The 14,281-nt window shown below is 41.3% G+C and overlaps 2 protein-coding genes across 7 annotated transcripts in view; one reads left to right on the top strand and one right to left on the bottom strand.

The window, feature by feature from the left end:
- APBA2 (amyloid beta precursor protein binding family A member 2) overlaps window positions 1–2,371 on the top strand; it is a 106,320-nt gene extending 103,949 nt beyond the window's left edge. For all 3 annotated transcript variants that reach the window (XM_040601786.1, XM_040601783.1, XM_040601785.1), the window contains one exon: window positions 393–2,371. In XM_040601786.1, coding sequence (XP_040457720.1) covers window positions 393–464 — 72 coding nt within the window. In that variant the 3' untranslated portion in view covers window positions 465–2,371. The remainder of the gene's footprint in view (window positions 1–392) is intronic.
- A 102-nt stretch (window positions 2,372–2,473) lies between these two features.
- Window positions 2,474–14,281, bottom strand: part of FAM189A1 (family with sequence similarity 189 member A1) — a 146,492-nt gene continuing 134,684 nt past the window's right edge. For 3 of the 4 annotated variants that reach the window (XM_040601787.1, XM_040601788.1, XM_040601790.1), the window contains 5 exons: window positions 14,186–14,261; window positions 10,756–11,346; window positions 6,363–6,437; window positions 5,311–5,639; window positions 2,474–3,406 (listed from right to left, as the gene is read on the bottom strand). In XM_040601787.1, coding sequence (XP_040457721.1) covers window positions 3,221–3,406; window positions 5,311–5,639; window positions 6,363–6,437; window positions 10,756–11,346; window positions 14,186–14,261 — 1,257 coding nt within the window. In that variant the 3' untranslated portion in view covers window positions 2,474–3,220. The remainder of the gene's footprint in view (window positions 3,407–5,310; window positions 5,640–6,362; window positions 6,438–10,755; window positions 11,347–14,185; window positions 14,262–14,281) is intronic. The other variant, XM_040601789.1, reaches the window with a different exon arrangement.

The following is a 14,281-nucleotide window of genomic DNA, read 5'->3' as shown; positions in this document are numbered from 1 at the left end:
TTCCCACAGGGAAGGAAAATGGGAGAAAATAATCTCAAGTTTGGTTAATACCAGAGCAGCAGAATGAACGTTCAGTGGTTTGTGCTGCTGCTTTTTTATGGGCTGTAACTGGAGTAAGGTGTAACAACAGGAAGAGTTTGGACGTCTTTTTTAGCTACGTGATGTTGCATCCTGTCATCATGGTTTAAATAAAACCAAAAAAAAAAAAACCAAACCCCACACAGAGCAAAGACAGCAAACCAGCTTGTTAGAACCAGAGAACTTTGAGCTAGAAACGTTGGTACCGTTCGCGTCTAGAGAAACCAGGTCACTAAAGCACTGGTACCGCAGGGAGGGACACAGGTTGGCCCCTCGGGGTTATTTTAAAGTGGTAACGATTCTGTTAATCACAGATTCACATGAAGACCATGCCAGCTGCCATGTTCAGGCTTCTGACCGGGCAGGAGACACCCCTGTACATCTAGCCTGCGACTCCCTTGCGGCAAAATAACTTCAATGATTCCATCAGAGCTGCAGCCCTGGTAGCTGAAGAGAATTTTGTATTTTGTATGGATGAACGGCTTCGAAGCTGACCTGAGGACTCCGAAACAAGGAACAGACAGGTGTCTCTGCCTTTTCTCTCCTTCCTTTTTATTTCTTTGCCAAAAAGTGATGAGAAGGATGGTCAAGGACAATAATCACTGACAAAAACCTTTGTAAAACATTTAAGTATTTTGCAACATCTTCTAAACTCTTTTCTCATAAAACTGAAAACATATTTATTTGTAACCTTTATGTGGAGTGATGTATGTATGTCTGTCTTGTTTGATAACACGGTGAATGTGAATATTTGATGAATGAGACTGCAGGAAATGGCAAAGAGAAGCAATTGGAGAAAGTTATGGCTGCCTCAAGTTAAAAAAAAAATCCCAGTCCCATAAAGTGGTTCAGTACCGATGGCTTTGCATAATTTTCAAACTGGTGCCGAATAGATGGTATTTCAGTGGAAAGGAATGTGTGCAGTTACAACTTTTAGATTCTAATGTAAAGAAAAAACCACTGTAGTACTTGGTATTGTTATTACAAGTGTAACCTGTTTGGCAAGGTGTGAACATAAATATGTAACAAGTGTTTCATATGCTAAATAAAGAATAATTGCCACAAGATTAAAATCAAAATATTTATTTAGATACATATTTATTTTTAATGCTTGTGATTTTTATGATTTAACAGAGTTATTTCATGGATAACTTATTGCACAGGCTGTGTAATGTATGTGTTGGGCTGGGGTTTTTTTTCTTTAATTTTTGCATACTACCATTTTGTTTATATTAGCTCAAAATGGGAAAGCCATGCTTACCTGTTTCTGTCTTTTATAAAGCATTCTTACTCCTAAGGCAATGTGTTCTGAATGTAAATTGTTTTGACAAATAACCTAGCACCATCAGCAGTATTAGAATGTGTGTAGATAAAAAAAACTAGTAGTAAAGTTGTATTCCTTATGAGATAAATGTTAATTGGTGTAAACTTTTTGTCTAATTTTTTTTTTTTTTTGGCCAAGGCCTTGAAGAAAATACACTGTGACTTAAGAAGCCTTACCATGCAGTAACTAAAGAGCTTTAGATGACTGTACTTCAAGGAGTAGTGTGTTGCATGCAACTGACCTTAGGAAAGAATTAACTTACTATCACTAATAAATCTGAAATAATAAAGGAAGCTTGCTTATTTTGTTTGTTGTGTAAGTTCACGTAATAAAAAAATACAAGTAGAAGATTATTTAATTCTTCATCTAAGTGCAGTTGCAAAGGTCACAGATGTTAATTTTTTATTTTTTAAAAAGGAATTAATCTCCTGAATTAGGAATTTGTCTGTCATTATTATCTTGAGAGTAGATGCTTTCAATTGGCACACCTTGCTGCCACTGGATGTCACTGTAACTTCACACCAATACAGAAGCATGCTATAATTAAAATACATTAAAATGGATGATTCTGTAAAACTTAAACTACCCATCTTCAGCTACATTCCTTTGTGACCTTTTCACAGGGTGTCTGCCCAGCTCAGAGTGACACAAATGAAACCAGTGTATGATTAAACCTCAAATGGAAACTAACGCTACTGACAAGCACTGCTGCAAAAAAATTAACGGCAACCTGTGGTAGGTTCTTTATGAGAACCTTTTGTTTAAGGCCTTTCCCATTTCCTCCGAGAGAGCCAGGATGAAGCTTGCACTGGAGGATGTTGCTGGCAGACCTGTGTTTATGCTGGTAATCAAATTAGTGTCAATGATACTTGCTTTTTAATATGATTTTTTTTAAAGATCAATGTTAAATAAATTACAACTGCAGAAGAACCACAAGGACATGTTTTAGTAACACAGATGTCAAACCTACTAATTGGAGTTAACAATCCTTTTTGAAAAAACATTGGAGAATCTGCTAGATAAAAATACATCTGACTTCCTGTCAGTTGGCATTTGTAAAAAGTTTGTGAAATAGCTGCTTTTCGGCAATGCAGGAGTGCGGACTTCGTCCCTAACGCACCTTTTAGTCACGATTTGCAGAATGCTTAAACATCTTTTTTCAATAGCGTGTGCTACTCCATTAATAAACTCATGAGCATTCAGAACAAAGTGAAAATGAACCACACTGCAGCCATTACTGTAATTTAAAAGGGCAGCATACTGGGGGGGGAGGCAGGGGGCAGCCCTAAAACTAGGACAGATCCCTTAGCCTGGCAGGAAAGACGCTGGAGAAACGGGCTGGAAGCAGCACTGTACGTGCATATGAATCACCTTTACATTTCTATCCAAATCAGTTGGTGCAAAAGCGAAGTCCAGAAATACTTTTTTATTAAAACACTCATCATAGTTAAAACACTTTGAGGTACATTAAATAAATACAACTTCGAAGTTGTACAGCCGGTCTCTGGTGGGTTTCCAATGCTTTTCAAGAAATGCTAGGCAGCATCAGTAGTATTTCTCCAAGTACAGTGAAATAAACGCATTTCTGCTTGGGAAAACATGTGTTATGACTTTACTAATAAATCAGTTAAAATTTTGCAAAAATCGGGGCTGAAATTTACATTCAGAAAAAGAGGTGTTCTCCGCCTGTTGATGGAAAAAAGTGGAATTCCAAAGGAAGACACTTTTTCCTTTTTAATTCATCCACTACTTGTATTTCTCCCAGTCCTGGTTTCTTCCTTAATTCCCTCTGCTGGAATCACATACCTGCGAATATCATCAAAGGATGGTCTCCCGGCAAACTCCAATTAAACTGTGAGGCCTGTCCCGCTCTACACCGCGAGTGATGTGGGACCTGCGTAAGAAGGCAACTGGCGAGCTCAGAGCACCACAGCTCTGAAGGTGAAGATCTTCTTGAAGCCGCTTTCTAGAGGTATTCACATTCTGCTGAGAACTCGTAATGACCTGTTCAGAAGGGCAGGAACGGAGAAGGAAGAGAGTGGGAAAAACAGGGTAAGAAACGTTTTCATGGATAAGGTTCAGTCCCTGAATATGAGCTCATTGCAGCTCCCCAGTGAGGGGGGGTGCAGGCTCCCCTCACACCCCGACTCTACGCTGAACCCGCACAGGCATCTGTTCCTGTCTGTATGAATGAAAAGGAAACCTGTGGGAAAGGCAGCAGCTCGGCCTTATAACTGACAAAGAAAAACTGGGAGCAAATGACACTGACCTGTTTCTTGCAGCTGCTACGCGAGCTTTGCTGCTGGCAGAAGAGAACGGCAACCGTGCAAGCCTGGTGAAAGTTCAGTGTTAACAGAACTGTCAGGCTGCTTCACACATCTGAGATACACAATGATTTTACCAAAAAGTCTGCTGCTTCTTAAGTACATTGTTGGGATGCCCTGGACTTTCACTAATAATGTTTTTTGTCTGAAAAAAATAACTACCAAACCTAATCCTTTAATGTGAAAACCCCACGTGTCTCCCTGGATCTAAGAAATCCACACAGGACAAAACCTGGGCCATTGGTTTCTGGGTTTATGATCTACATAAAACCTACAATTTTTTATACTGTTTTGTTTTGTGGGAAGCTTAATTTTCTTTGAATGAGAAAACCAGTTTTCAACTTTCTAACCATAAGGATGTTATGCCCTATGAAATCGTAAAGCAGTAAAAATGTTAAAATGTAGTTCCGTACTGACGCTCTATTGGGTATGTCACGATCGCGCTGCCTTTTTCCCCGTGCACCACGGAGGTGACACACACTGCTCCTCCTTTGTTTCACTCCACTGGCAGCAGAAGTGATCTCACAGCAAGCTTTGTTACCTGCTGTATGTTTCCTGCTACACAACAAACTACCTCCACCTGCTCTCTAAGTGTTACTACATCCTGGTGTAATGCTTAGCCAGCTTCCCTCATTCAGGCCTCAGCAGCAGACGAATACCGCTGAAATGACAGGACGCCAGCCGAGGGGAACAGCCCCCGAGCTGCACCCTTCCTCACCGCTCCAGCTCTGCGGGAACCCTCCAGGCAACCCGAGTGCGGCCGGGCAGCGCTAAGCTACGAGTGTTCTGCTTTTCCAATCTGACAACATAAAAGCATCTTCATTTCTCTAGCGGTCGTTCCGGTAGCAATACTAGCAAGGGGCGATTCATCACCTTGCTCTCTGCAAGAAGGATGTATTCTTAAACATGCAGCAGGTAATAACAGTTGCTGCCACTAGTAATGCCCTTGGTTTGTAGCGTCCCTTCCAAGCCTGGTGTCTGGTTTATTCTGGCTCACGGTGACAGGAGGCATTGTTCTTTCCTTCGGAGAAGCACAATTTCTCAATTCTTTTCCCTAAAAATAGCAAGGGTCGTTATGATTCTTCTAGCCAGGGGTAAGGGTAACTGTACTGCCGCTTTGACAGATGGTGGCCCTGCTTGTCTGTCTACCCCTTCTTTTCAGCTCGTAGCTTATGCTCTACCAAGACATTTGCCTGAAAAAACAACAGATTCGAGTCAGTCCTGGGCAACTCCATATATAAACGCAAAGCCATGTGCAGAACAGTCACAGGCGCAGACAGGCGTTGGAAATACAAAAGGGTAATTATCAATGTGTAAATCTGCTCCCTATAGATCTCCTAGGATTCTACTGCGCCCTGCTGAAGAATTTTAAATGCGTTTGTGAGTGCTTCGTTGTAATATATATTACAATGCCCAAATGGGCAATATACTGCCCAATATATAAAAATTATTTTCTTACTAAAGCCACGTTATTATAAAGGAACTTTTGTAGGAGTTGTCTGAAGTACTTAAAACTGCAAAAGCATTTAAATAAGGTATTTGTCTATCACAGTTGAGCAAATCTGTAGGACAGAAATGGCCTACCTGGTCTATAATATTGGCACTGAAGATGGCTTCTTCCATGTGTCTCTCATCAGATTTTATTACTGATCGTATGCTGTTCACTACGTGACGTACTTCTGGAGGGAGATTACAGTTTGAATGTTCCAGAAATTTTGCCACTAAAATTTTTGTGTCTTTATAGGCCTTAAGGTCCACTAAAGAGTGTGGTCGCTCTTTTGAGACTGTGTGCAAAGCCTTTGGCTTTTGGCGTAGATCAATTTTCCTTGTATCCCTCTGTTTTCCAGTTGGTAGGAAACTGCTCAAAGAATGCTGACAAGCAGAGGCAGCCATATGAGAACCAGAAACAGGAACTAAAAAAGGGGGGGAAGAATATCTTTAAAGTAATAGTTAAAAAAAGAAGAAGAAAAAAAAAAAAAGGCAAAACAAATATTGTCACAAAAGTTTTTGGTTTGTCATAAAATGTCTTTCTTTTTCTGAAGAGTAACAAAACCATGCAATCAAGGAAATGCTCCACAATAGGTCATTTTAATTTTTAAAAATTTAAAAAACCATTTAATGGGTCAAAAGTAAGGCTTTCCTATGAGCAAGAAGGACTGCATTTAGGATGAGTGGGTGGGTAACTGAAGTACCTCATAACTCACTGGTATTTTTGTTACCTCTACTTTCAGGGACTCCGGTTGACATAAATGATAAGAGGAAACAGCAGCTACTCAGTGTTATATATGTAACTTGTAATGGTTTAGGCCCAGCCACTCCCCCCCAACTTTAAGAATAAAGTGCCACTTATTTATAAGCCTCAAAAATTATAAGCAGTGAATAATACAAGAGAGATTAGTAAGAAATACAGAGAAAACAAAAATGCTAAAGTAAAACAGAGGACTTTTGCAGCATTTATTTTCACTCACAAGGCTGCTTCCTTCAGCACTGTACATCACATAGGTACACTGTTAGTGAGTTTTCTGCCCCGGACTTTCTAGAGTTTTGTTTCTCTATCAGAAGCTTGAAGCTTTTAATTATTTTTAAAATAAAAGAAGGAAACCTGTATGATCCTGCTTTAGAAAACCAATCCTCACCTGTTTCTAATGTAGCTGGAGATAATCCTGCATCTTGATGCTGGCTACGTACAGGAGTCCAGGCACAATTATCACCTTTAACCAAAGAGAGAGAGACAGAAAGAGCACGATCAACCCTTGCTATCCTCTGCCCAAAGCAAAGAAAAACACATTGCAATTTTCTATTATCTCCTTTACAGAATTACTCAGAAAAAAATACTACTTTCAGGATGTCCATTCATGACGAGAAGCTACTGCACACAGCAGCGTCCCGTCAGCTGTTAACTACATAGGAAGATGCAGTTCCTGCTTGCTGCTCCCCTCTGTCAGGTGGCCACCAAATCCTAAACGTCTCAGGCCCGAGCGCTGAAGCTACAAAAGGCTCCCTCTGCCCCGGGCAGATCTCAGACCTTCCCTCTACTTCCTTGGCAGACAGAGCTTGTCTTAGAAAACGGGAAAACCAAGATGAACCCTTCTTACTTCTACAAACCCAGCATTATATTCAATATTTCTACCTCTTTTTTTTTTTTTTTTTAATAGATTCTCAGTTCTTTGCAGGACAAATGCATTCCGCCGCTGATTAAATTAATGGGTAGGTGGCCACTACGGTTAGTGATGATCCAGTCAATAACAAGCAGTTCCAGAGCCTCTGCAGACAGCTCTGGGCACGGCTGCCTTCTAGCGACAGCGTTTCTGGGATGCCAGCACAAGCACCAACGACGGTAAGAGCACACTACACAGTAATTACCACTGCAGCCTTTTTGATTTCAGCCTTGTGACAGTCACCCCTTTGAACCCTGTCATTTATGCTAAGGCTGTTTACATTATTTGTACAGACTGAAAGCTGTTCTGAACTTCCAGGCGGATCAGAAGAGGTTTTCTTCTGTATCTTCAGGGCAAGTTTATAATGAAAAGGTGGTGTAACCCTCTCTGGTAAAGTGAATAATTAAATGAAGGAAAACAAACATAAGATGCTACAAACATAGAAAATCTGTGAGAAATTAAGCGAGACAGCTTCTATTCTGTCTTTAATTTGCTCTGTTATGTTGAAGTACTGCAACACACGAATCATGCCATGCTTATTAAGAGGAGACACTTCAGAGGTTCTGTCTTCCCATCCATTATTATGCTATCGAATGTACTCGTGGCACAGGCAAAACTACACCGCTAGGCATTATCCTGAATTATCTGGAACACAGGCACTACAAGAATCACTCAGGCACTTAATTCATCTAGCCACACAGTCTATCATATTTGATTATAAATTAAGTTTATTGTAATAAACACAGTGCTAGAAGTTGATTTTGTCCTCCTTTGCTGTGATAAACTTTACCAGCAAAAGACAGAAAAATGTGCAAACTACTTTCCCCCTCCAAGAGGGAACTATTTCTTACAGAGAATATACGTAAACCCACCGTACTTACACTGTCTGGGAACTACACAGGGACTATAAAGGCACCTATTAAACTAAACTTTAATTCATAATGTCTTACTAGGAGCTACAGATATTTCAAAACAAATCAACAAGCTCATTTTCAGCATTAAAGGATTAATGGGAGAATTATTGCCTATACATACCATAAAGACCCCATCATGTCAAGATGTGCTTGAAGCACAAGAATTGTGTTTTATTGACTTAAGAGTGCAGTGTTTTACACCAGCATTAAAATTCCCAGATTACTAAATCATTAGATCTCATTGCTGTTGTGTCCCTATGCTGTTGCACGCGTGCAACATCCTGTGTCAAATAATTTATGTTCTAATCCACATGCAGTGCAATCACAGTAACATTCAAGACCCGTTTAACAATTCTCTACACAGTAAATTTCAAGGCTGTGCTTCTAAATCTCTTCACACTGACTTGTATAGGGAGGTTAATCCAAAGATAAATTAATATTTTTTCTCACAGTAGGAAGTCCTGGTCCCAAGACAAAACCACACCCCACTTAGCAATCTCACCGCTGTATTTTCCCATTTGTGAAAACGCCTGAAGCTCCCCCACACCTCAGTTCTCCAAAGTTTGCAGTATATCTCACATGAGTAACTACTATGAATGATACATAGGTACGGCTCTGTCTCTCATGCAGTCAGTCTGTTTGGCCAATTCTTCTACTCCAAGGTGATTTTAAAAATTAAGTGTATGTTAGTGAGAAAAACCCAAACACTTTTTCTCCTGGGTTGGTTAGTTGATGGAGCTCAGACTGCTCCCTTTATCTTTGCCTACTGTTTGGCGCTGTGGATGTATTTAAAATTTTCTGCAGTAATACCAACAGCCAGTCACGAAAAATCTCGATCAAATGCCTATTTGAAGTTATAAAGACTATAAAGGATTTCAGCTATGTGTCACAGCTTAGAAAAAATAAGCTTCAGGGCTGCTACAAACAGCTGGTACGTGTTACCAGAACTGCGCTACCTCAAAACCAGGTTGATTTCCAAATAACGTTCAACAAGAAGTAGAGGAAGGGGAAGTGACGTGAAGTTGTGAAAACCTCCACAGAGTAAAATTTTGCAAACTGTAGTTTGCCAAACGTATAGATGAAAGAAACAGGCACATCTAGACTCAACTGCTTCTCTGGAAGGTTTCATTTTAAACAGTCTGCTGTGGGCAGCAAAAGGACAGCAGGCTAGGTCAGCGCAAACACGTTCCCTCAGTTACTTCTTCCCTTGCTCCTCTCTCATGTGTGTGTAGCAGTGTCTCTAGAACCATCTCTGCTCCTTTATTACAACTTTTGCTAAGCCTAGTTACGTCTCACTAATGTGCAACCCGTGTCCCTCAACTCACGTAGGGCTAAGAACTTGGAAATTAGTCAAAATCATACCCATAATGCTGCTTCTCCAGAAGAGATGACTGATGTATTTAGGACATGTTAAAAATGAAGGCAGAACATCTGCGCTGCCAGGTGTCCCTGCAGGCAGCTAGAACATGCAGATACAGCTGCCCACAGTAACCTCACTCAAACGCTACCCAAAGAGCATATGGAGCACAATATTGAGAACTTGTAGAGCGTGATCCAGAAGAGTAAGGGCAGTTCTTGTCTTTGGCACAGTAGAAAGGATTCAGCAATTCCTATGTACTGCCTGCATGGCAGCTTCAGAGCACGTACATCCTAGCAGAGTGTATTTCATAACATAAACGCAGACTTCTAGATGAAAGACTCACTTTTCTTGGACAGGATGCTAAGGCTAGATTCCTGAAGGTAAAAGACATTCAATTACTGAACTAAGTAAGAGGTCTCTGAAATTCACAGAAACAGAATAATGATGCAAAAAGAAGTGTAGTAGAACCAACACATCATCTTCCTAAATGAAATCAGTTTTTTCAACATTTTGTCCACTTTTGTTTTGAGCTAGTCACAGGATTCTTCCTCTAGACCCCTTAGAAAGCCCAGTGAACGCATCTGTAGGAACACCGTCTATGGCAGGGGTCCTCAAACTACGGCCCACGGGCCGGATACAGCCCCCCAGGGTCCTCAATCCGGCCCCCGGTATTTGCAGACCCCCCCGCCGGGGGTTGGGGAGGCAAACCAAGCAGCCACAGATGACTGCCTGCCATTTCATCCAAGGGGCGTGCCAGCCCCTTGGTTAAAAAGTTTGACGACCCCTGGTCTGTGGTATCTTACAAAGCTTTTAATCTTTACTTTCAAACCACTTCTCCAGGTTACCCCTTTGAACCTCTCTAAACAGCTTACATCCTTTTCTGAAACCTGCACGCTTCAAACTGTTTAGACCATTCCTGCTATTACTTGATCGAGTTGTTCTCTACTAAATCAAACGTTTCTTTTCCACTAACAATCAGACTTTTATGAAGATACGCTGGCTCAGCTAACAACATCTCTCTTCTTCCCTGCTTATCTAAAAGGAGTTTCATAGCAGAAGATGCTTATCCACAACACCAAAAGCTTTGCTTTTCATTTATCATCTTATCACGTGCCTCATCTTTCATTTTTTTTGTCTTTTAAAACTTTTCACTGTACACTCCAACTTGCTGCTACACAGTCACGCTCTGTTGCACCAATACTGTCGCCTTCGGGAAACACAACCCACTGTATTACAAGCATGACAGCTCAGTTAATCGCTTCCTAAATAGAGCCCAGCTAGCCTTCTACTTCTTGGTTTAGCTTCTCAATATAATAGTAATAGAGAGGTGGAAGCATCTACTCAAGAGATGGTTTTCTGAGCGGTGCAGAAAGGCTGGTACAATTCAGAAAAGCCAAAATTAATTTCACTCTCTCACTATTCCCATTTCCATTCTTCTTAATTTTAAAATCTAGAAAAAGTGCACATGGAACTGAAGCCTTCGTACGTAAGTCAACCCTTGTCGGAACATTGTATATGGTTTCCAGCAGCATCAGTCGCTGCATAAATCACCACTCATTTGTCCCATGCTCCACCAGCCCTGTGGCACTGCACCTACCTTCTGTGTAAGATGAACATGATACAGGGTCACTAGTTGATCGGACTATATTTGAAATTCGGCATTTTGTAATGTGATGCTGCCGGACAGCACTCTCGTGGCCGCTCGCATATGATGAAGTATTTGCGGGCCCAAAACGGGGAGAAGTCTGGGAAGGGACAGGAGGCTGGCTAAAGTCCGCACAGCACATTTTCTTTTGCTTCAGCGGCGGCGTGGCATTGCTCTCTCGAGCAGAACTCGGCAGTTCTCTTTCTGAGGGGCTGAAATGCTCTGAGGAACAGTCCGAGGACCTGCCATGGGCACAGTTCTTTTCTTGTCCTTGAGACCTGTCTGTAGAGGCCCGGCTGTGGGAACTGTCATCCTCATCAGGACAACCCTCCGAGCGAGTTCTGTGGAACCTGCAGCGGGTGCTGTAACCCAGCGTGCTGCAGCTCTGGTCCGTAGCCCCTTTGGGGGTTGTACAGTAGGGAGAGAGATCTGCAGAATGGAGAGATCCTTGAACTTCCAGTGAACAAAGATCTTCAGAGGAGTAGCTATGATCTGGGACATCAACAGCCTCAGAGACCATCAAAGAGGTGCTCTCAACAGAAACTGCAAAACAAGACATTCACAGAAAAATAAAGACTTTGTGCCCCTCCCCCATTTCCCCCACCCCATTTTCAATACACTGCTTCAAATTTAGCAATTGGCAAGTACATTAATAGTTACTCAACAGCTTTCAGATGACAGACTGCCAAAGCAAAAAGGAGACTGAAGTAACTGACTTGTTTCTAGTGTCCCTCAGCAAAGACAGTTTGTGCTGTCCTCAAGAATTTGCTTCAACTAACAAGCATGCTGGGGCACCGACAGCACAGCATCAGCTGTAGCTACATTTGGATGGGAACAGCTCTTTCACTACTAGTGTCTCTGGTAAACGGTGAGATTGTCTGTAGTAGAAAAAGTAAAACTTTATAAAAATGCTGAAAAAACATGGTTCTCATCACTTTTAAACCTATCACTGCTGTCAATATTAGCTTTGCACCTAACACTTTCCAATCAATCATCAGCTCCCTGAAGCATTTATCCAAGTTCTTTACAAATGAGAATTCACCATCGTTTTGTGTGCCAGAGATGTTCCATACCTGACACACACACTTCAGGTAGAAACAAAACATTCTATGCGAGGCCACACCATCTTTGAAGTCCTTTGTATTAAAAACTGAGACTGTTAACACTTCCTCCATCATGTCTACAAATACATTAGGAGTGAAAAAGGCCCCCTGCATGAAAGTAAGTATTTGCCTCTGCATTGTTCCTCAAGTCATGTCAAAAATAAAGAAAATAAAACTAGACAATCAAGTCTCCAGGCCCCAGTAATACAGACAACACTTCTCCCATATCAGACTGGAGCTCCTTGAAGTCCTACATCTAAAATCAAAATATTTACAAAGTACACATCACATAATTCTATTCAGCTCGGCAGCCTCTTACGCTCTTTTTTTGCACAACAGCTGTCACTAACCATATTGATGAGACAAAAGTATTTAACTGTTTTGTTCAGGAATAGGAAAATAGGACCTTTTAGTGAATTGGAGAACATTTGTTAAGTGCTCCCATGTTTTGTGGTCTAGGAAGCAGCGAGCTTTCCTACGGTATAGGGAAATTAGCTATCAAAATGAAAATCAAATATTCATGAGGTTGGATTTTATGAAGAACATTTTCTTCTTACATAAAATGAAACACAACGACTATTTTCTTTTGGGCCTTCCAGGAAATAGATTTGTAACACTTAGAAGGCAATCATAACTTTGCCAAAAAGGACATAATAATCAATAATGGAAATACCTCTATACCTCTACATTACACTAAAAACTCATAATATGCACCATTTATTATGTGTTAGGTGCAAAGCTGCAGTGGTTTATAGGGCCATTTGTATTTGTGATGAGTCCCCAAGTATCTTTTTTGACCTAGTCATGATTCTTTGCAAATATTCCCTTAACTCAAGCTTTTAAATATCTATAAAGTTTGTATGGATAAATGAAAGCATCCAGTTTGTGCCTGTCTTCAGAGCACAGATCTTCACTGTGCAAACTCTCTGGTTTAATTCTATTTAATCGATCATTAGAACATGGTGGCTTGTACCGTTTGCTGCCTGGACTTAAGGGCCTTAAACTGTATTTATAGCTTCTTACTGTTCTACTCTTCCACTGGCAGTTTTTCCAGCACTACAGATGGCAGGAGGAGGGGCCTAAAGCAGGTGAGAAGCAATCACTGCTCAAAGGACATGGCATGGTGAGACCTGACTGATTTTACATGAATAAAACATGCCCGAGGACCTTCCTGGTTCCCTTTCGAGCCTGCACAGCACAATAAGATCAAAACTCTGGCCTGAGAGCTGGTCCACTGCTTCCTGATAGTCAGAACTCTAGCACTGGCCTTAAAACTCAGACTTTTGTATGTGGATGTGAAGTCCAAATGTACTTATGAACTTTAGGAACTAGTTCTGTAGACACAGCCCTTGTTAACAGCAGCACTTAAAAACTAGTCACCTCCAGCTGTCACACTCCATTGCAGTTGTTACACAGCAGGGTATTTTAAAAAAATAATAACAAATTAGCAGTAAAGTTAACCACCAGTGGCTTTGGAAACAGGAATCCTGCTGCACAGAAGAGCCACTCTGTGTGCACAGGAGCAGATGCTCGTCACTAACCTGCGAGGCTGCCGGTCCTGCTCAGGATGCTGTGCGAGAGAGGACTATTTCTCTTTTTTGGACCACTCTACCAGCACCTCTCTGCCCTAAGTGTACTAACTGAGAACACCTGCCAGTCTGATCATTAATACAACATGCATATGATGTGGAAAAAGTATTTAATGGAGGTTTTACTAAAATCATTATTTTGTAGAAACTGCTCAACACTTCATGATCCAATGAGGCTCTGATGTTTAAAAAGCCCTCCGTGTCAACAGATGCGGTAACGAGGCCTGGTCTAGTAACTTCAAAATTTTAAACAAATGGGCTCTGTGCTGCTACTCGTCTACTTGCATTCACAAAATCTATTGTTCAGGCAGGAAGCTTCCTATTCAGGCTTCTGGAAGCCATGCAGGAGACTGCTACGCTGAGAAGGTGTGTGGACTATTAGGAAGGCACCTGTGGTTGCTGACAATGAGAAGCAAACTGCCACTTATACGCACGACTCTTCAAAGAGAAATGACAGTTACCATCACTGCCTCAAAGGGCTTCACAGAGCATGCTTTGCTGAGCAAAACTCTCCTCTGCATTTCCAGCCGCATCAGCTTATGGCTGTGAAAATGTTCTTCTTGCCATGAACAATCTGAAAGCAAATCCTTCTTTCTCCATTGGGAAGGGCAGAAGAAGAAAAGAAGGAAAAGACCACTCAAAAATCCTGTAATGTCTTTCTCAAGTAGACAAACACAATGGTATGATCACCTTGTGTGCTGAAATCCAGGGCCGTGATCCTCTCACCCAGGCTGGACTCGGACACTTGCTGATCCGTACCAGTGACCTAAAAGAAAACTGCTTATT

This window comes from Falco naumanni, chromosome 7 (genome assembly GCF_017639655.2).
Source record: "Falco naumanni isolate bFalNau1 chromosome 7, bFalNau1.pat, whole genome shotgun sequence".
Classification (NCBI taxonomy): Eukaryota; Metazoa; Chordata; class Aves; order Falconiformes; family Falconidae; genus Falco; species Falco naumanni.
This window is presented reverse-complemented; position numbering and strand designations above follow the sequence as displayed.